This window comes from Salmo salar, chromosome ssa03 (genome assembly GCF_905237065.1).
Source record: "Salmo salar chromosome ssa03, Ssal_v3.1, whole genome shotgun sequence".
Taxonomy (NCBI): domain Eukaryota; kingdom Metazoa; phylum Chordata; class Actinopteri; order Salmoniformes; family Salmonidae; genus Salmo; species Salmo salar.
In genome coordinates, this window is record NC_059444.1 from 27,401,394 (window position 1) to 27,424,883 (window position 23,490).

The following is a 23,490-nucleotide window of genomic DNA, read 5'->3' on the forward strand; positions in this document are numbered from 1 at the left end:
CAGGGGAATGTCCCCAATCACTGCCTTGAGAATTGGGATATTTTTTTTAGACCAGAGGAAAGTGTGCCTCCTACTGGCCCTCCAACACCACCTCGAGCAGTATCTGGTCGCCCACCCAGAGACTGACCAGGACCAACGCTGCTTAGCTTCAGAAGCAAGCTAGCAGTGGGATGCAGGGTGGTATGCTGCTGATTGAACTGTTTGTGAACTTAAAGAGTGCAGTCTATTGATTCCCTCTGGCTTGTTTAAAGGCCGGTTTGTGTTTGATTAAAGAAAATGGTCCCTGGATGTGGATGAATACAGCGAGATCACCAGATTGGTAAAGTTCTAATGAGTCAATACCGGCCTATGACTGCACTTTAATAGAAGATTGATTTTGTCTGTCATTCAAATAGGATGCCGTCGAAGCGGCGAGGGGAAAGAAAGAATAAGCTGTAACTTTTCCCAATCCAATCATCAAATCCCACACAGCATCCACTGGGTTGAGAAATCACCCCGTAGAAGATCTTTGATTTCGATCTAAATCATTGAACTAATGAGCTAAGTATTAGTCTTCAGACCAAGTCTTTGAAATTATAAAGACATGTTGGCCACTAAGCTGGCCACTATGCTTTTAGAAATGCATTACAGTGGTGATACATCAGTAGGAGTTGAAGTAATGGTGGTAGAGAGAGGAGATCTTTACCGCATTGACTTTGAGATTTGGATTGCATTGCCTCTGTAAAAAAGTGCACACACAGATCTATTGAAATAGAGTATAGTGCAGACAGACTATGTGGAATTATAGTGCACTACTAGGAGACTGCTGGCTCAGCTCTATGCCCTTTCCTAGGCCCCAAATCCGACACAAGTGTAAATGGAACATTATTCCCTTTAAGAAATCTAAGAAATGAAGGTGTGGTGGAGGTGTGTTTACAAATACGCTGTAATCTGACCTTGACTTAATTCCCTCATAATTCCACCAGTTTTACCCGAGAGTAAAACATGAATAAGGTCGAGAGAACCTACCGGTTCCAAGTGGAAAATGCATCTTCTTAATTTCTTTTGATAGAAATAACAGTATTCTCCATGCACTGTAATTCACAACTTGATAAGAACTATTGAATGGAGCTAGATAAATGAGTAATTTGTTTGGATAAGGGAATTGTAAATATAAATTACACTTGTTTTAGATCTGTTTTAGAAAAAAAACACATAGGCAGTGGTGACCCGTCATTCAGGGCCTGTTTAGAGCCCTACATTTGTAGAGGGGGGGATTTTAGTTATTTGGATTTTTACGAATTATCTTTGAAAGACAGGGTCCTGAAAAAGGGACATTTATTTTTTTGCTGAGTTATATATATATATATATATATATATATATATATATATATATATAATAAACTCATATATATATAGCTAGATTTTTTTGGGGGGGGACTTTCCTGTTTTGCATGTTATTTTGGCATTAATACGTGTCACATATTTGTTTCATCCAACTCGGAATTGTACATTTGGAACTCAGGCCTCTTTTTAGAGCTACAACCTGAAGATCACTGACATCATCATGATTAAACAATTTTTTTTCTCGAGTTCCCAGTTGTCTTGAAAGCACCATGAATCCAGAGAATGGCAGACTTTGATGACAAAGTTTGATGACAAAATTTGCCCACGAAGGACCGCCGCACCACCTTCCTGTTCAAGTGAGCACAGCACAACAAGGTGAGTCCAAAAATGTCTTGTATGCTGCTGCATGAATTATGTAATATGCCAGGGAGATATGTATAATGTAGCTAAGAAAGTAATACTAAGTGTATGTTGTGTAGTAACCTGTAATTAGCCAATGTGCCTCACCCTAATAATTTGGTATATTTTCCTCTTAATTTCGCCTACTGTTCTGACTTGGTGGTGCATATGTAGCCTATAACCTGTTTTTGAGAAATGTAATCATCGAATATTGTAAGAGCTTTCATTGTCTTCTTACAGTATATGCCCCCTTTATTTATCCTACGGTTCTGACTTGGTGTACAGGGAGAACACTGTAAGAACGGCCCATGTTCTGAATTATGTTGCTGTACATTTCAAAGGTGCTGAACAAATAGTTAAATAGACTACGTCTGTCCTAGCTCGCTCATTGATGTCTTAATCGAAATTACAGATGGCCTCTTATCTGCTTGTCGTCCCCTTATGGCATAGTTTGTACATCTCATTTGTCCGTAGAAACCACATTTGTTTAAGCAAGTCAGCCATATCAGCTATGTTTTTTTTAAAAGGCAGTAAATGAGGCTGAATGAACTGTTTCGCTGCCAGTCAAGGCTCCGCTAATAGCCAGGTGTAGCAGTGGTTAGGTGTTGGGACTCTGCTGTTGGGACAGCTTTATGTAGGCCCTAACAGTTTGTGGGTACCATTTGTCACCGTTATAGTGCAATTAATGTATAGTTTAGTGTTGTGTTGTGGCTTTGCTGGCATGCATCCCACATTTTAGTTTTTTTTGGCCCCACCCGTAGCATGCGCTCCAGCAGGTATATCTCACTGGTCACCCCCAAAGCCAATTCTTCTTTTGGCCGCCTCTCCTTCCAGTTCTCTGCTGGCAATGACTGGAACGAACTGCAAAAATCACTAAAGCTGGAGACTCTTACCTCCCTCTCTAGCTTTAAGCACCAGCTGTCAGAGCAGCTCACAGATCTCCATGCAGATCTCCATGCACTGCATAGCTCATCTGTAAATTAGCCCATCCAATCTACCTCATCCCCATACTGTATTTATTTATTTATCTTGCTCCTTTGCACCCCAGCATCTCTACTTGCACATACATCTTCTGCACATTCCACCATTCCAGTGTTTAATTGCTATATTGTAATTACTTCACCACCATGGCCTATTTATTGCCTTACCTCTCTTATCCTACCTCATTTGCACATGCTGTATATAGATTTTTCTACTGTATTATTGATTGTATGTTTGTTTATTCCATGTGTAACTCTGTGTTGTTGTATGTGTCAAACTGCTTTGCTTTATCTTGGCCAAGTCGCAGTTGGAAATGAGAACTTGTTCTCAACTAGCCTACCTGGTTAAATAAATGTGAAAAAAATACAAATAAAACATGCTAAAATTGCCACTGCATGTATGCTAATTCAATCGTTATGGAGCAGAGTGCAGACCAAGCTGTACAGTTTGAACCCAACGCATGGCACAATACTTAGCTGTGTCATCACACAGTTCCATGGTTAGCGTAGGCAATAGAGGAAGATATAGCCTACTAATGTACACTATTCTCCCTATTATAATTCTATATAGACTAATCTTCCAACATTACCATGGGTTAAAGAACTGAATGTGGCAATTTTCAGAATGACTCAAACCACTGTATTTTTTTATTCATCAATATATTTCATCCCTAAAGTCTCTCCAAACCAGCATTTTTTATATGATTCATACATACATTCCTAACCCTAAAATTTGCATAAATAATCTACAAGATCTGAGTATTTTTAAATCTACTAGTTGGTGTCGAAACGGAGACGAATATGTATATATTTAGATGGCTTTCTTTCATTGATCTCTATTTTCTGAACCTATTCTCTCAATGTATTCTAGTCTGTCAACAAAATTAACGTACACCGTATTTTTATTTATTTCACCTTTATTTAACCAGGTAGGCAAGTTGAGAACAAGTTGTCATTTACAATTGCGACCTGACCAAGATAAAGCAAAGCAATTTGACACATACAACACAGAGTTACACATGGAGTAAAACAAACATACAGTCAATAATACAGGTGAAAGATAAGTCTATATACAATGTGAGCAAATGAGGTGAGATAAGGGAGGTAAAGGCAAAAAAAAGGCCATGGTGGCGAAGTACATATGATATACCAAGTAAAACACTGGAATGGTAGATTTGCAGTGGATGAAAGTGCAAAGTAGAAATAGAAATAATGGGGTGCAAAGGAGCAAAATAAATAAATACAGTAGGGGAAGCAGTAGTTGTTTGGGCTAAATTATAGATGGGCTATGTACAGGTGCAGTAATCTGTGAGCTGCTCTGACAGCTGGTGCTTAAAGCTAGTGAGGGAGATAAGTGTTTCCAGTTTCAGAGATTTTTGTAGTTTGTTCCAGTCATTGGCAGGGCTATATCTGTTCCTGGTTCTAAATTTCTTGAATGGGGCATGCTTATTTAAGATGGTGAGGAAGGCATTTAAAAAAATAACCAGGCATCCTCTACTGACGGGATGAGGTCAATATCCTTCCAGGATACCCGGGCCAGGTCGATTAGGAAGGCCTGCTCGCTGAAGTGTTTCAGGGAGCGTTTGACAGTGATGAGTGGAGGTCGTTTGACCGCTGACCCATTACAGATGCAGGCAATGAGGCAGTGATCGCTGAGATCTTGGTTGAAAACAGCAGAGGTGTATTTAGAGGGCAAGTTGGTTAGGATGATATCTATGAGGGTGCCGGTGTTTACGGCTTTGGGATGGTACCTGGTAGGTTCATTGATAATTTGTGTGAGATTGAGGGCCTCAAGCTTAGATTGTAGGATGGTGGGGTGTTAAGGATGTCCCAGTTTAGGTCACCTAGCAGCACGAGCTCTGAAGATAGATGGGGGGCAATCAGTTCACATATGGTGTCCAGAGCACAGTTGGGGGCAGAGGATGGTCTATAGCAGGCGGCAACGTTGAGACTTATTTTTAGAGAGGTGGATTTTTAAAAGTAGAAGTTCAAATTGTTTGGGTACAGACCTGGATAGTAGGACAGAACTCTAAAGGTTATCTCTGCAGTAGATTGCAACACCGCCCCCTTTGGCCATTCTATCTTGTCTGAAAATGTTGTAGTTAGGGATGGAGATTTCAGAGTTTTTGGTGGTCTTCCTAAGCCAGGATTCAGACACGGCTAGGACATCCGGGTTTAAAGGGATTTAAAGGGGTGGATTAACATAAATGTACTGAAAACCATATTGAATGAAAACGGCATGAGAAAATCTGTTGGCCAGCAAGTGGGAGAGTTTTCAGCAGTTGAATTACATTTATTCAGCGCGCGCAAGGGAACCACGCCTGCAAAGCCTGTTACACACCTTAATAAGGTAAGTCTGAATACCGATTACTGAGAAGTGCGTAAGAAAGGCATACTTTCCCAAATCGAAATCGGGCCCCTAGCGATGTGCTGCTAATGACTTGTGTAATGGATGGCCCTCAAAGGATACTTCGGGATTTTGACAATGATGTCCTTTATCTACTTCTCCAGAGTCAGAAGAACTAGTGGATACAATTTTTATGTCTCTGTGTCCAGTGCCGTGGAATATTTCTGATTCAAAGGAGCGAGACTTTGTCATTTCTTGTCATCTTTATTTAATATCGATTCATTATTGCAATGAAGCGGGTGGATTCCACACTCTGAAATGTGATGCCGAGAACTCAACGAGCAGAACCGAGCCACAGTATTTTATAGTTAAGACACATACTCCTGAATACGTGACAAACAACAGATGTCTGGAATAGTTTGTATGAATCATAAAGGTTAGGATTTGTATGTGAGAAAGAGTATCCCCCAGCAGATAGCATTTACTGTGAAGACTGTTCGAATTGTATAGAAACAAGGGTTTGGCCCCTAAGACAAGGTTCCTCCTATCAGCCGTCCAGACCAGAGACATCTCCTCCCTGGTACCTCACAGTATACAAACACCAACTCATTCTATGGAATGCAGGCTGTAGATTTTATCACCAAGGCATCATAAATCAATTGCTATCGCCAAGGCCCAGAGGCCCAACCCCAGTCCCACAGGCACAGATGAGAGTACTCATCAAACCTTATTTGATGCATAAACAGTATTATAACATCATCTTGTAATTTTTCTACCATACCAGTATGAAGGAAGTTAAGAGTATCTGCTAGAATGCTAGCAGATACCTATAAACTTCGTCATTGCACTAGTGCAGTTGTGATTTTAGCATGTAAATCTTAGTGGGGGAAAAAACAAAAATGTGGGATGCATGCCAGTAAAGCCACTACACAAGACTAAACAATACATTAATTGCACTATAACGGTGACCACAAACTGTTAGGGCCTACATAAAGCTGTCCCAACAGCAGCATTTCTGAAATGTACAGTGACAGAATTCAGAACATGGGCCGTTCTTACAGTATACTCCTTGTACAACAAGTTAGAACCTCAGGATAAATAAAGGGGGCATATAAAACAGACAATGAAAGCTCATATAATATTCAATGATTACATTGCTCTAAAACAGGTTATAGGCTACATGTGCACCACCAAGTTAGAACAGTAGGCGAAATTAAGAGGTGAAAGTAGAGCAAATTATTAGGGTGAGGCACATGGAACGCCGTTTGGTTCTTTGTGTCTCAAAAAAGATACACATCATATAACACTATTTGATGCGTTAAAGAAGCTTTTAATTTGACACGTGAAATAACACAATTATATTATTGAATGTTGTGTGTGCTGAATTTGCATGTGTGGCCACGAACGATATGTTTACAATACTGAATACTGAATTAGGGTGAGGCACATGGGCTACTAACAGCTTACTACACAACATACACTTAGTATTACTTTCTTAGCTACGGCATACAGTTGAAGTCGGAAGTTACATACACCTTAGCCAAATACATTTAAACTCAGTTTTTCACAATTCCTGACATTTAATCCTAGTAAATATACCGTGTCCTAGGTCAGTTAGGATCACCACATTATTTTAAGAATGTGAAATTTCAGAATAATAGTGGAGAGAATGATTTATTTAAGCTTTTATTTCTTTCATCACATTCCTAGTGGGTCAGAAGTTTACATACACTATATTAGTATTTGGTAGCATTGCCTTTAAATTGTGTAACTTGGGTCAAACGTTTCGGGTAGCCTCCACAAGCTTCCCACAATAAGTTGGGTGAATTTTGGCCCATTCCTCCTGAAAGTTCTGCTTACAAATTTTCTATAGGATTGAGGTCAGGGCTTTGTGATGGCCACTCCAATACCTTGACTTTGCTGTCCTTAAGCCATTTTTCCCCAAATTTGGAAGTATGCTTGGGGGCATTGTCCATTTGGAAGACCCATTTGCGACCAAGCTTTAACTTCCTGACTGATGTCTTGAGATGTTGCTTCAATATATCCACATAATTTTCCTACCTCATGATGCCATCTATTTTGTGAAATGCACCAGTCCCTCCTGCAGCAAAGCACCCCCACAACATGATGCTGCCACCCCCGTGCTTCACGGTTGGGATGGTGTTCTTCGGCTTGCAAGGCTCCCCCATTTTCCTCCAAACATAACGATGGTCATTATGGCCAAACAGTTCTATTTTTGTTTCATCAGACCAGAGGACATTTCTCCAAAAAGTACGATCTTTGTCCCCATGTGCAGTTGCAAACCGTAGTCTGGCTTTTTTATGGCGGTTTTGGAGCAGTGGCTTCTTCCTTGCTGAGCGGCCTTTTCAGGTTATGTCGATATAGGACTCGTTTTACTGTGGATATAGATACTTTTGTACCTCTTTCCTCCAACATCTTCACAAGGTCATTTGCTGTTGTTCTGGGATTGATTTGCAATTTTTGCACCAAAGTACGTTCATCTCTAGGAGACAGAACGCGTCTCCTTCCTGAGCAGTATGACGGCTGCGTGGTCCCATGGTGTTTATACTTGCGTACTATTGTTTGTACAGATGAACGCGGTACCTTCAGGCGTTTGGAAATTGCTCCCAAGGATGAACCAGACTTGTGGAGATCTACAATCCTTTTTCTGAGGTCTTGGCTGATTTCTTTTGATTTTCCCATGATGTCAAGCAAAGAGGCACCGGGTTTGAAGGTAGGCCTTGAAATACATCCACAGGTACACCTACAATTGACTCAAATGATGTCAATTAGCCTATCAGAAGCTTCTGAAGCCATGATATCATTTTCTGGAATTTTCCAAGCTGTTTAAAGGCACAGTCAACTTAGTGTATGTAAACTTCTGACCCACTGGAATTGTGATACAGTGAATTATAAATTCATCTGAATCTGGGGAAGTAAATAAAAGGTCTCATTGCCAAAATCCTGAAGTATCACTTTAATGCTGAAAGCTGGTAATTTAGCTCTTACCCTTCTAGTACGGCTTGTGTTGAAATACAGTACAAAATATTTATAGTAGGAGAGGGAGCATTTTAAATGTTGAGGAGGATTTGTCATGGAAGTGGTTTGCCGTCTATTTAGCCAGAGGATTTAACGTTCAGTGCAGCTCAGTGGATGATGAACATTTCTCTGAAATCTGTAATGATTCCATAAATAATCTCTCCTCCATGTTTAAAACTGAAGCTGCTATATGCCCTTGAATAACATCAGACACTGCTGCTCTCTGTGCAGGGTAGATCTGAAGCCTGGAACTGCCAAATCACATCTCTGCCTGACACAATTAGCCCCACCCCATCAACAGAAAAAGAAACATCACACTGTATCAAACATATTATTCTACATTAATATTTTTAACTAAGCATGAATAATTGTTAACTTTCAAAAAAAATATACAAAAATGAAATAAATGGCTACCTAAAAGTTCCAATATTTGACGTAGAAAACTTTTTGTATCTGGGTGAGGGTAGGGTGTGTGTGTGTGTGTGTGTGTGTGTGTGTGTGTGTGTGTGTGTGTGTGTGTGTGTGTGTGTGTGTGTGTGTGTGTGTGTGTGTGTGTGTGGCGCACACACAGTAGTCAAGTCACAGAGAACAATTCATCATAAGATTTCCTCTATACAGATGCTGACAATTGATCTGCAGGGGGTTCAGATAGCTATCCAATTTCAGCTCAGGGACTCAAGACAAACTGAAATGAATGGACGTGGAACTAAACTCAGTGTACCCTCAATAGTTTCTCAATATTCATCTTAGACCGCAGAGCAGTTTTCATCTGCTTGACGTGTCTATTTTACTGGGACACTTGGTATTTTTCTCAGACTTTTCCCTCAGTATTGTAAATTGTACTGTGCCTATGAGAACTGCCATTTGTTAATGTGTTTTGATAGGGATGTTGGAAGACTATACTGTTTGCACAAAAGCCTTCTCTTAGTCAGTATTCTAGATGCTGGTGATTGGAATAACCTTTTCCTCTGTGTGTGTGTGTGTGTGTGTGTGTGTGTGTGTGTGTGTGTGTGTGTGTGTGTGTGTGTGTGTGTGTGTGTATGTGTGTGTGTATATTGTAGATGCCGGTCGTATGAGAACTGTTGTGGGACGAGGTGCTGTGTCCGAGCCCTCTCCATCCAGAAACTATGGTACTTCTGGTGAGTTCCCCCAATACTAGCCTGCCAGTCTTACTTCTCTCCTCCCTCCTCTCTCTCTCTTTTTCTCAATCTTCTTTCTGTCTCGCTCTGTACTTTTCGCTCTCTCTCGCTCCCCTCTCTATCTCTCTCATCAACTTGCTCCCTGCATGTACTTGTGTGCATTTATGCATAAGACATTGGTTTGTTCATAGAGTTTATGGTCCTTTGGGAACTCCTTTGTTTCTACTTAGACCATGCCCCTCATGCGAGGGCTTCTTGCTGTAGCTTAAAATAGCTACACTGGCTCACAGTGAAATGCTTAATTGTTATGACATGATCCTAATATGCAATTCAGTCAGAAACTGCTCTCTCTCTCTCTCTCTCTCTCTCTGTGTGTGTACCACAGGAGGCTGCTGAGGGGAGGAATTCTCATAATGGCTGGAATGAAGTAAATGGAATGGTCTTCAATAACATTCCATTCACTCCGTTCCAGCCATTACTATGAGCCCATCTGTTTCAGTATGATATATTGGATAAAGTAATAAAGACAGACACCAATGTCTAGTTCAATAGCCTTGTTCATGCATTGTACAAATCCTTGCACGCGGAGTCCGGGGAACAGTCCGGCTAGTCGATTACCTATCAACTAGACTCCGTAACATCATCCTTTTCAATAGAAAGTGCAAACATAACAGCATAACATTAAATTGTTAACAATCAAGTCACAACAATTGAAAAACCATGACATTTTCTTTTTACTTCAGTTGTCATCTTCCTTTCTTTTTCTTTTTTTTTTATAAACAGAGGACAAGTTAACACAGTCTCTTGCTTACAGAGTAAGCCTGTCCGGTGGCTTGCACAGCCGACCCACCCGTGAGTAAGTATGGGCTCTGACAGGGGTAGGATTAGGGCCACGAGCTGGAGAGCTTGGTGGGGTAGAAGCCTCACCTTCAGTTGGCTCATATCTCAATTCTGCGCCTCTTACCCTTGGGCCTGGACTGTGATCCAGCTCATCTAGGTGAGTGTATGGCGTGTTCTGGTTTGTCTGCTCTGCCACGCGCAGATCCACCCGATTGCGACGATAGAGGGAGCCACCAACATCCACCAGGTAAGAATGTGGTGCAACTCTCTGTAGGCACGTGCCCAGCCTCCAAAGTCCTGTGTGGTCTCCCGGCAGCAGTTTCATCCTTATCGTTTCACCCACCTCCAGCTCTGGTAGGTCTCGAGCAGTCCGGTCGTAGAAGCACTTAGCGAGCTGCTTTCTGTGACGTAGTTTGTCCGTGACGCCAACCATGACGCAGGGCTCAAGTAGCTTGTTAGCTACGGGGATGGTAGTCTTCAGACGTCTGGACAGAAGGCGTTGTGCTGGGCTGCTGTCCATGTTTTCGGTGGGTGTGTTCCTCCACTGTAAGATCGCTTTCCACGGGTCGTTGCTGTCGCGCACGGCCCTGCTTAACAGGTTTTTTGCAATCTTGACAGCTGACTCTGCCTTGCATTTGCTTTTGGGTGTCTTGGAGAGGAGGTCACGTGGTCAAACTCCCATTCTGAGGCGAAACGCTTGAACTGTGCAGTGAATTGTGGGCCATTGTCCGTGATTACCTTGTCAGGCTGACCTTGCCTTGCAAACTGCGCCTTGCAGCGCTTTATGACCGTCTCTGCAGACAAGTCAGGGAGCAGTTCAATTTCCCAAAAGTCAGAGTAGTGGTCAACAATGAGAAGATAATCCTTTTGTCTGTGGCTGAATAAGTCCATGCTGACGATTTGCCAGGCCCTTGTGGGCAGTTCGTGTGACATCATGGTTTCCTTTTGCTGTTCATGAGCGTACTCGTTGCATGTGGTACAGTTGCTGACAAAGTCTTTAATTTCTGCTTGCATGTTTGGCCAGTATAATGTTTCACGAGCCTGGCGGTAGCATGCGTCACCTCCAACATGACTGGAGTGTATGCGGGTAAGCATCTCTGGACATAGTGATTTGGGAATAATGACCTTCTGACCTCTGAACAAGACGCCATTTTGCATGCTGATCTCATCTCGAAAGGTCCAGTATTCTCTCACTGTGAAAGGTGTCTCCTCTTTCAGGTATGGCCAACCTGCGAGTGCCATGGACTTCAGTGATTGTAGGTGTTCGTCCTTGTCAGTGTGTTGCCTGATCTGGGCTAGGCGGTGATCTGTGACGTTTAAGTAGTCTGCCTGATTGATCTGTTGAACATCTTGTTCCTGCTGTAGCGAACAGATGGCCTGCTGCTGATAGGAAGTGCCTCTGCCTGTACATTGTGCTGTTGCCCTGCTCAGTGTGTCGCTGATGTACAGTGGGGGGAAAAAGTATTTGATCCCCTGCTGATTTTGTACATTTGCCCTCTCATAAAGAAAGGATCAGTCTATAATTTTAATGGTAGGTTTATTTGAACAGTGAGAGACAGAATAACAACAAAAATATCCAGAAAAACGCATGTCACAAATGTTATAAATTGATTTGCATTTTAATGAGGGAAATAAGTATTTGACCCCCTCTCAATCAGAAAGATTTCTGGCTCCCAGGTGTCTTTTATACAGGTAAAAAGCTGAGATTAGGAGCACACTCTTAAATGAGTGCTCCTAACCGCAGCTTGTTACCTGTAAAAAAGACACCTGTCCACAGAAGCAATCAATCAATCAGATTAAAAACTCTCCACCATGGCCAAGACCAAAGAGCTCTCCAAGGATGTCAGGGACAAGATTGTAGACCTACACAAGGCTGGAATGGGCTACAAGACCATTGCCAAGCAGCTTGGTGAGAAGGTGACAACATTTGGTGCAATTATTCGCAAATGGAAGAAACACAAAAGAACTGTCAATATCCCTCGGCCTGGGGCTCCATACAAGATTTCAACTCGTGGGGTTGCAATGATCATAAGAACGGTGAGGAATCAGCCCAGAACTACACGGGAGGATCTTGTCAATGATCTCAAGGCAGCTGGGACCATAGTCACCAAGAAAACAATTGGTAACACACTACGCCGTGAAGGACTGAAATCCTGCAGAGCCCGCAAGGTCCCCCTGCTCAAGAAAGCACATATACATGCCCGTCTGAAGTTTGCCAATGAACAACTGGTGAAAGTGTTGTGGTCAGATGAGACCAAAATGGAGCTCTTTGGCATCAACTCAACTCGCTGTGTTTGGAGGAGGAGGAATGCTGCCTATGACCCCAAGAACACCATCTCCACCGTCAAACATGGAGGTGGAAACATTATGCTTTGGGGGTGTTTTTCTGCTAAGGGGACAGGACAACTTCACTGCATCAAAGGGACGATAGACGGGGCCATGTACCGTCAAATCTTGGGTGAGAACCTCCTCCCCTCAGCCAGGGCATTGAAAATGGGTCATGGATGGGTATTCCAGCATGACAATGACCCAAAACACACGGCCAAGGCAACAAAGGAGTGGCTCAAGAAGAAGCACATTAAGGTCCTGGAGTGGCCTAGCCAGTCTCCAGACCTTAATCCCATAGAAAATGTGTGGAGGGAGCTGAAGGTTCGAGTTGCCAAACGTCAGCCTCGAAACCTTAATGACTTGGAGAAGATCTGCAAAGAGGAGTGGGACAAAATCCCTCCTGAGATGTGTGCAAACTTGGTGGCCAACTTCAAGAAATGTCTGACCTCTGTGATTGCCAACAAGGGTTTTGCCACCAAGTACTAAGTCATGTTTTACAGAGGGGTCAAATACTTATTTCCCTCATTAAAATGCAAATCATTTTATAACATTTTTGACATGCGTTTTTCAGGATTTTTGTTGTTGTTGTTATTCTGTCTCTCACTGTTCAAATAAACCTACCATTAAAATTATAGACTGATCATTTCTTTGTAAGTGGGCAAACGTACAAAATCAGCAGGGGATCAAATACTTTTCCCCCCCCACTGTACATCTCTGGTCCTGGCTTGTAAATTTCCTTCAGGCTGTAGTTTTGCAGAGTCAGGAGCATGCTTTGAAGCCTCTTGGGTGCGTTGAGGAGAGGTTAGCCTTCCCTGTAGCTCAGTTGGTAGAGCATGGTGTTTGCAACGCCAGGGTTGTGGGTTCGATTCCCACGGGGGGCCAGCACAGAAAAAAAAATGTATGAAATGTATGCATTCACTACTGTAAGTCGCTCTGGATAAGAGCGTCTGCTAAATGACTAAAATGTAAAATGTAAATGTTTACTGAATATGGCAATGAGTGGTTTGTGGTCAGTTTCAGCGGTGACCAGCTCTCGACCATATAAGTAGTGATGGAATCGCTGGCAGGAGAAGACGATGCTGAGGCACTCTTTCTCAATTTGTGCATAGTTCTGTTCAGTGGGGGTGAGCGCTCTCGAGGCAAACGCAACGGGCTGGCCTTCCTGCATAAGGCAGCATCCAAGTCCCCTTTGGCTGGAGTCGCTCTGGATTGTGACAGGCTTCGTGACGTCGTAGTAGTGCAACACAGGCATGGATGAAGCCAGAGATTTCATCTCTGGCACTGCGGCCTCGTGTTTGGGTAGCCAGTGCCATGGTGTGTCTTTGTCCAGCAACCGGTGCAGAGGCTCACAGACTGCTGATAGGTGTGGCATGAACTTACCAAGATAGTTTGCAAAACCGATGAGACGCTGTACTCCTTTTGCATCAGACGGGTTTTGCATGTCGAGGATCGCTCGAAACCTTGTCTGGGTCCGGCTTCAGGCCTTTTTCCGAGAGAATGTGGCCATGGAAGTGGACGTCTTTCACCTTGAACTGCAGCTTCTTCAGGCCAAGACAAAGCTTAACTGATTGACAGCGCTCCATCAGTGCCAGGAGCTTCACATCGTGGTCGCGTTCTGCTTCTTCGTCTGTGTCACCACAGCCTACGATCAGGACATCATCGGCGATGGGTTCAATGCCCTTGAGCCCAGCCAGTAACTCGTGCTGCTTGCGTTGGTATACCTCAGGCGCCACTGAGACACCAAACGGGAGCTTGAGCCAGCGTTTCCGACCCCAGGGGGTCCAGAAGGTAGTCATGAAGCTGCTTTCTTCGTCCAGCTTGCATTAAAGGAATGCATCTCGGGCATCCACCAAGGTGAAAATCCTGGCCTTGGGAAGCTTGTAGAGGACATCCTCTAGTGTCGGCATGATGTAGTGGGATCGTTTCAGTGCTTGGTTCAGATGCTTTGGGACGATGCAGACCCTCAGCTTCTCTGGTTTTTTCACTATGACCATATTGCTGATCCAGTCAGTTGGTTCGGTCACAGATGTCATGTGGCCATTGGCCTCATACTTGTCCAGCTGGGCCTTCAGAGCCACTTTGATTGCAATGGGCACATTGCATGGAGCACACTGGACTGGAGTGATCCACTTCAAAGTGTACCTCCCCAGGCACTGATTCAACGGGCATGTTGAATACATCGTCATATCTGCTGACTAGTTGTTCTTTGGACAGGGGTCCATGCTGGACATGATCCACAATGTGCAGGTCATTTGGTACAGTGAACTGCACCAGTCCCAGGCGTTTGCATGTAGAGCCTGAGAGGAGAGGATGTTGACTAGTTTTCACAATCTCAAACTCCAGCTTGTGTTTGCGTCCCCGAATAACACATTCGGTCTCAAAGGTGCCCATGGAGCTCATTAGCTCTCCTGAGTACAGCTTTAGTCTAGTGTCGCTGGGCAATAGATGTGTCAGGTGCCAGATTGATTTTGTCTTTGTAGCTCATTACTTTGCATGTAGCACCGGAATCCAGTTAACATTGTTGTTGCTTGTTGTGTAATCGTAGTGTCACAAACCATTTCTTCCCTCTTGAGTGTACAGCCCCAATGGATTCATGCATGTAAATGTCACTTTCACTGTTCAGCTCTGAACATTGAGTGACATCATCAACACAGTGAATCTTGCCCTCACTCACCCTTCTTTTGCTTTTGAGACACACTTTTGCAAAGTGATTATTAGTTCCACAAGCTCTGCATGGTTTTCCACAGGCAGGGCAGTGCTCTTTGCCACGTGTGTGTGTGTATTCCCACAGTATTTACATGCTACGGGGCTCTCTGTGTTCACCGTTCGTGGTGAATTACTCTGCCTCGATTGGTTTTGTCTGAATGTCTGCCTAGCAACAGCGTGAACCGTATCAACGTCGGAGCGTGGGGTTTCGATTTCCATTGCTCTCATTCGCATGTCAGTGACTTCAGCAGTGCGGCACATTTCGATGGCAGTTACTAATGTTAAGCCTCTCTCAGTAGACGCCGGCGCGTATCCTCATTTGCAATTCCCAGTACTATTTTGTCACGAATCAATTCATCCTTCAATCCCCCGTATTCACAAGTGGCGGATTTTTATCTCACACGGGTTACAAAGTTGTGTACTGACTCACCCTCTTCCTGTTTGCAGCTTCCGAAAACGAACCGCTCGTAAATGACGTTTCTGGCGGGTTTGAAGTAATTCTCCAATGCATCCGATATAGCCTTTGCATCACACTGTTGTCGCGCTGTGAGGGTGAGATTGTGCCGGTAGATATGCCTGCATTCGCTGCCCATTAAACTCCTGAGAGTTGCCGCTTGTACCTCGTTGGGTTTCCCATGTAGACCGGCCGCCAGCGCATAGTCCTCGAATTCATCCCTGAAATTGTCCCAATTAGTATTCCAGTCCCCTGTGAGAACCATGGGATTTGGTGGCGGAATGTTCGCTGCCATAGCGATGGAATAGGAGATTTCTTTGCCTTCAGTCATTGAGGTAGGTAGTGATGCTAGCTAGCCAGCTAACAACAAGTTGATCAGTGTTGTGACTAGGAGTAGGAAACGGCATGTGTTCGCATATGGAACGTAACTGTGCCTATACTGTACTTAGCTACAAAAATAACAAACGTGTGGTTTTTGAGCCACTTCTGATACCATGTTTCAGTATGATATATTGGATAAAGTAATAAAGACAGACACCAATGTCTAGTTCAATAGCCTTGTTCATGCATTGTACAAATCCCTACACGCGGAGTCCGGGGAACAGTACGGCTAGTCGATTACCTATCAACTAGACTCCGTAACACCATCCTCCCCAATATAGGTGCCACCGGCCGCCTGTGGTGTGTGTGTGGGTTTCTTTACTTTACATTACAAATTTTGTTGCAGTGTCATGTACACGTTTAAAGTGGCGTTTAAATAACAAAACAAATTGACAATACAACTTTCATAACAGTTACATACCAATAAAGAGAGAGTAGCCTGCTGGCCTTACTGGGTCGGTAGGAACATTAGCCCGAGCTATTTAGGAGGGATATCACACCTGGCACAAATGATTGTCTAGTTCTGTTTTTCCTGCTGAGGGGTGCCCTATACCAGTGCCCAGAGGGGAGTAGTTCAAAGTCCGAGTACAGGGGGTGGCTTGGGTCTAAAATTATTTTTCATACTTCAGCATTGAAGTTCCTTTTGACCTCAATTTTTGGGGAGAACTGAGCAAATTTTAGGTCTTGTAAGCGGAAACTTGAACATTGTGAGATTTTTGTGCAACTCGTGGCACGCGTTTACAGTGAACACTGAGGCTGTACCCTTACAGTTTTAGACAGTAGCCAATAAGCTATTGTGGCTATTTGAGCATAATGTAGACCTACCAACAAAACCAATGGAGCAAATCTCATAAAATTTTCACATGGAAATAGCTTTCGATTTCTATGATAGGCCTACAGTAACCTATATGTAGTGTTCAATGCAGGCCTACATTGCATGAGACCTTTAAAAACGTTTTTACCTTATGAAGGGCTTGATATTAACTCATGATTTTTTACTTTGTCTTTAACACCATGGGCCAAATAGGTGACTGTAAATTGCTTTGTATTGTGTTGTATGACCAAGAAACCACTTTACAAAACAAAATGTATTATTATTACAATGTAGGTTGCTTGTTTGCATATTCAAGTCTGTCTCAAAATACTACACTGCCCCTTTAATTAAGACATACGTTTTTTACCTGACTGACTTTTCAAAGAAAACTTGAAATGTAGCATACACGTTTTGTGCTCTTGTATGAAGAAGTATCTCCCTGTTGCTGACCTATACTTATCTATAACTTGGTTAATAACTCGCTCACTAGCAATGAATAGCAACATGTGCACACGCGCTGCTGTACGCTCTGAACTGGGTGATTGAAAGACCGCTCGTGGGCTTCCCCGGCCAATAGAATACTACCCCATTGCGCTCTGGCTCTCCCTACAACAAAATCACAGACTTACTCTTGCAAAGTTTGGTTTGTTTTGGTTTGTTTAATTGAAAAGGGGCTGATATAATGTTGATCAGAGAAAAAGAAAAAACATTTATCTATATAGTGCAAACTAATGGGACGAACTCAGTGAAATTCAGTCTCGTCTCTGCGCGTCGTGGTATTTCTTCAGCGCAGCAGTCCTTCAGGAGGGAACATTGATCATGACTTTAGTTTGTTCTTCAGTTCAGTACACCAGTTTGAAAGAAATGTCCCTGTACTATATTTACACAATAAGGCATGGGGGTGTGTGGTATATGGCCAATATACCACGGCTAAGGGCTGTTCTTATGCACGACTCAACGGGGAGCCCCTGGATACAGCTCTTAGCCATGGTATATTGGCCATATACCATAAACCCCCGAGGTGCCTTATTGCTATTATGAACTGCTTACCAACGTAATTAGAGCAGTAAAAATATATATTTTTTGTCATACCTGTGGTATAACTTCTGTTATAAACTTAGTGATTCGTGCCTTGAATGCTGATTGTCTGACAGCCTTATACCAGGGGTATGGCTAAATATTTATTTTAACTGGTCTAATTATGTTGGTAACCAGTTGATAATAACAATTGTGGTATATGGCCAATAGGGCTGTAGCCAGGCACTCCTTATACACAACACAACACGAACAGCCCTTAGCCGTGGTATATTGGGCATATCCCTTTAATGACACCCAATGACAGCTCCAGGTGAGTCCCATATGCATTTCCTCCTCCTCTATTCCCTCTCCCACTCTTTCTCCTCTCACTCAATATCCCAGTCCACCTCCTCCCTTTTCTTTCTCAATACCCCACTACCACATCCTCTCTCCAGATCTTCTCTATTTTATCCCCACCCCATCAAGTTATTTCCTTTTATCTCCCACTATTCCAGACTCAGTACAGTCATTTATACATAGCAGAGTACAAACAACCTTTTCTCAGTTTACTATAATAATCTGGTCAGAAAGGACCAGTCTCTGATCTCATACAGTACAGTGATTGACTCTCTTTTTCTGGTTCTGGATCCAAAATGGCACACTAGTCCCTGTATAGTCCACTACAAATAGGGTTTGGGCCAAAAGTAGTGCACTATGAAGGGAATAGGGTGCAATTTGGGACTAACACTGGGTCGGCTTCTTGGATCCATTCTGGCTGATGTCACTCTGAACACATTCTTGCTATTTTGACACACACCCCATACCACCTCCACTCATTGACCTGGAACTATGGGTATTCCTATTTCATGTTCTGGCTCTGGAGGGAAGAAGAGTAAAATATAATAGTGCTATTATTCCATGTGTTTTCTGTGTTGAGGTTTAAAATGTGATGTATTCTAGTTCAGTGCTGCACCAAGATCTGTCCCTGAGTGGACCAATTGAAACTGAGCTGTTGGAGAGAAATGCTGCTTATTCATATTTATGCCTTTAACACGTGCTCAGATTCTGACCTCTCTCACACCAAATGTCACTCAGTTCAGCTCTCACTGTAGCAGTCAGGCAGTGTAGCAGACAAGTCTGGACGACAGTGGTATTTTCGTGAAATGCCCTGTATTGCTGACCACATTATTTACGTCAACCTTACGAAACAAAATACAGTGCGTAGATGGTGAACTACGTGAGTTTTCATTCATTTATCTACTCTCTTTGTCCTCCAGGACTGCAGCATGCAGAACTATGGGGACCCAGGAGGGCTGATCTTCACCCCTACCTTCCCCTACAGCCCCCATCCCTACCCCTCCCACTTGGCAACCCTACCCTCCTGCAACCTCCCTCCTCCACCCTATGAACAGGTGCTGCAGGCCTCAGAGAAGAGGTAACCTGGAGGAAAGACATTGGAATTAATACAATTATTTCAAACCCTTCAGAGTTCCCAACACCGCCACAACTGGCAGCAGAGCGAGTTAGAGTTCTCTGCACATCAATAGGGAAGGGTCACTATCCTACGTTTTGACTCATGAGTAAAAAGCGAGTCTGATATTGTAGACTACTAGAAATGGAATAGCATCTCTACATTAAAAACATCTCATTAAGGGACGCTTTCCCGGACCAAAAAGCATGCATGGAAGCATGCATTTAAATAGCTTTTTAGTCCGGGAATAGGCTTAATCTGTGTCTGAGAAACCAGCCCTGAAAGTAGCTTCAAATCTGTACCACAATGAATCGGTGTCAAAGTGTTTGTTTTGACGTCACCTCTCGAAGAGACTCAACAGGATCAAAACAGACATAGATCCAGAAAGAGAGGTGCTCTGTCAGTGTGTCAGCTGGAAGAGCAGCATCTGAGCACAACTCACTCAGGACACGGTATTATCGCCCACTGTCTGGTATGTGTTTAATATCACTGCCGTTGGAGCATTTAGTATCTCTAGTTGAGGCACAAGTTTACTGTAGATCAGAAGCCTGTAATGCTGTGGACATACTATAGTCATGGCAAATCAGTTTAGCTTTGTCTCTTAAAATTCATTTTGGTGCATGACTTTCCTCTATATTTTATTAAGGTAGTGTAGCCTATAATCTAATGAATTCAGGTATAGAGTGTGGTCATTGTTTCAACAACAACAACAAAAATCACAGTATCCTGAATTAACAGAGGGTAAATATATCACCAGCTTGCCTAATAAAGTGATTTAGTCTGGAAATAAATTGTGTTCCTTCCAAATATTACAAGTTAAGGTCGCTACAATGCTCTTTGCCCAGAATCCCAATGTAATATGTCTTACCACAACCTTACAGTGCTCCCTTTTCCCATTCAACAGGAATACTGATACATCATGGAAGACTTTAAACCACTAGGTGTCAGTATAATGTTCAACATGCAGCCAGCTGTGTTGCAGTATGTGCTCTGGAGGCAAGCTGCTGGGCTGTACAACACAAACCATTGATTTTCTATATCACATTAGTTCTCATTCATTTCCAATGGATTTGATCAGTTTTGATCTTCACCTATTTCCTTGAATTGTAAGTGTGCCACATTAAATCCTGGAAATGGGTGTTTTGTACACATCCTTCACACAACAGGTACAGTGCATTCGGAAGGTATTCAGACCCCTTGACTTTTTCCCCATTTTGTTACGTTACAGCCTTATTCTAAAATGGCTGAAATAATTGTTTCCCCCTCATCAATCTACACACAATACCCCATAATGAAAACAGGTTTCTACAAATGTTAGCAAATGTATATATTTTTTTAAACAGAGATACCTTATTTACATAGGTATTCAGACCCTTTGCTATGAGACTCGAAATTGAGCTCAGGTGCATCCTGTTTCTATTGAGCATTGAGATGTTTCTACAACTTGGAGTCAACCTGTGGTAAATTCAATTGATTGGACATGATTAGGAAAGGCACACACCTGTCTATATAAGCTTTTTTCAGAGAAAAAAACAAAGCCACGAGGTCAAAGGAATTGTCCGTAGAGCTCAAACAAGATTGTGTCGAGGTTCAGATCTGGGGAAGGGTACCAAAACTTTTCTGCAGCATTGAAGGTCCCCAAGAACACAGTGGCCTCAATCATTCTTAAATAGAAGAAGTTTGGAACCACCAAGACTCTTTCTAGAGCTGGCTGCCCGGCCAAACAGAGCAATCGGGGGAGAAGGGCCTTGGTCAGGGAGGTGACCAAGAACCTGATGGTCACTCTGACAGAGCTCCAGAGGTCCTCTGTGGAGATTTGATAACCTTCCAGAAGGACAACCATCTCTGCAGTATTCCATCAATCAGGCCATTATGGTAGAGCCCGGGACTTGAACCCAATTTAACATCTCTGGAGAGACCTGAAAAGCTGTGCAGCGAGGCTCCCCATCCAACCTGACAGAGCTTGAGAGGATCTGCAGAGAAGAATGGGAGAAACTCCCCAAATACAGTTGTGCAAAGCTTGCAGCGTCAAACCCAAGAAGACTCGAGGCTGGAATCGCTGCCAAAAGTGCATCAACAAAGTACTGAGTAAAGGGTCTGAGTAGTTATGTAAATGTGATATAAGGTTATTAATACATTTGCAAAACAATTCTAAAAACCTGGTATTGCTTTGTCATTATGGGGTAAAGGTATTGTGTGTAAATTGAGGGGGGGGGGCAATTTAATTAATTTTAGAATAAGGCTGTAACGTAACGTGGAAAAAGTCAAGGGGTTTGAATACCTTCTGAATGCACTGTAAATACAGAACATTAAATAACTGTAAGCCACACTCATTACAGAGAACAGTTCTCTGAATGCAGAACTAGTGAGCCGTACAGACATTACAACTGCAGGCAGGCTGACTTTCTAGAGATATAGATTTCTTAGTAAACAGCTCTACATTTGCAGCAGCAGCAGTCAGTGACTCAGAGGATTACTCCCAAACCCCTGCAGCTATTTGCATAATGCCACCAATAGCTTAATGATGCGATTACATGCCATTTACCCAGCACCCTGAATGTAATCTTCTGATTCCAAATATTTGTTCACAGTAGGAACCATCTGTATCAAAGGAATAAGACACTGTTGCATCTACAACACAACCAAGTTCAGTAGTCCATACAGCTTGTGTGCGTGCGTGCTAGTGTATGCATTTGTGTGTCTGTGTGTACCTGCACTACATGCTTTCTCTCATTCACTTTCAAAACTTACTAGAAAAATTTGCTCTAGGACTGTTTTCCAACTCCAGTCCTCGAGTCCCCCTCAACTGCACACATTTTTGTTGTAGGAGACTGACTGAGTCAACCTTGAATCTAGATCCACTGGTTCAATCTAGTTCTGTTTTCTGAGTAAGCTATAATTTTTCTTTATAAAGTACTGCTACTGTATAATTAAGAAAAGGCCCGAGGGGGTGTGGTATATGGCCAATATACCACGGTTAAGGGCTGTTCTTTAACACGACGCAACGCGGAGTGCCTGGATACAGACCTTAGTCGTAGTATATTGGCCATGTATCAAACCCCAGAGGTGCCTTATTGCTATTATAAAACGGGATACCAACATAATTAAAGCAGTAAAAGAAAGTTGTGTCATACCCGTGGTATATGGTTTGATATACCATGGCTGTCAGCCAATCAGCATTCAGGGCTCTAACCACCCAGTTTATAATACCGTTTAGAGTATAAAAATAGTCTTTACTCATGCCTTTGGACATATCTGTCAGTGCACAGTAAAAACAGTGTTCGTTCATGCGTCATCTAGTACGTATAATATTACCCAGGTTACTGAATTGGTTACTGAAAAAACAGAACTCAATGAGAAACAGCAAGATAATTGAATAATGGCACAAAATCACAACTGAAAATAGCTTGGATGGAACTTTACAAATCCTGCTGTATTGGGGAAAGGGATAACAGTATGGTAGCTTTCCAGTATGATTGGAATTGCCTAGTCTCACAAACCTCTATACAATGGGACAGTTGCTGGTTGAAAAGTGTGAATGAAAACCACCCTGCACTCTGCCAATTCAGGAACTGAATCAAACCTTGTGGCAAAAAGAGATTGAATCTCGACCCTGGGATTTTTCTCATTAGATTGGACCCCAGAGTACTAAGGGTCTGTGATGCACAGTGGGTACATGCATGGCTGCACAGATGTGGGATACAACATGGCAGAGGGAATACCAAACACATCCTTGGCTTGCATCTTACGCAACCACTCAATGTCTAGACTGCGCAGTTAAAAATGTGGGTGGCATGTACATCAAGCATTAATCACTACCATCAAAGCCTTTACGAAACACGCTGGATAAGTTGAGGAGAAATAGAGATGGTGTCATGGAGAGAGAATAATGAGAGGCAAGGACAGAGCTCCCTGAATGAACAGTGAAACAAGTGGAGTGGAAATGTAAGGCTGGTCTTTAACCACAGTGGGCTGGAGGTGAACACATGACGTGACAGGTGGATTGACTGCAAGTAAATTATTTGTCATCAAGGGGAACAGAGACCAAAGTATTTTGAAAAATAACTACGAGGTATATGTTGTTATAAAACCAGTGGAAGTAGGCCAAGGCATGGAGAACTAGAACTAACCTGAGGGGAAATCTGACTTTTCCCCAACTGTCAGAACATAACTCTCCCCAGAATGGGAATAAAGCACAAAATAGGATCCCAGAAGTGAATTACCTCTGGGAATGATCATATAACCAGAG

At 42.9% G+C, this 23,490-nt stretch overlaps 1 protein-coding gene across 1 annotated transcript; it reads left to right on the plus strand.

The window, feature by feature from the left end:
• Positions 1-1,579: 1,579 nt before the first annotated feature.
• On the plus strand, positions 1,580-20,025 carry ecop (EGFR-coamplified and overexpressed protein). The gene is made up of 3 exons (NM_001146409.1): positions 1,580-1,701; positions 9,153-9,230; positions 19,048-20,025. The coding sequence occupies exons 1-3, from the start codon at positions 1,622-1,624 to the stop codon at positions 19,085-19,087; spliced, it is 198 nt and encodes a 65-aa protein (NP_001139881.1). The 5' UTR covers positions 1,580-1,621; the 3' UTR covers positions 19,088-20,025.
• The last annotated feature ends 3,465 nt before the right edge of the window (positions 20,026-23,490 follow it).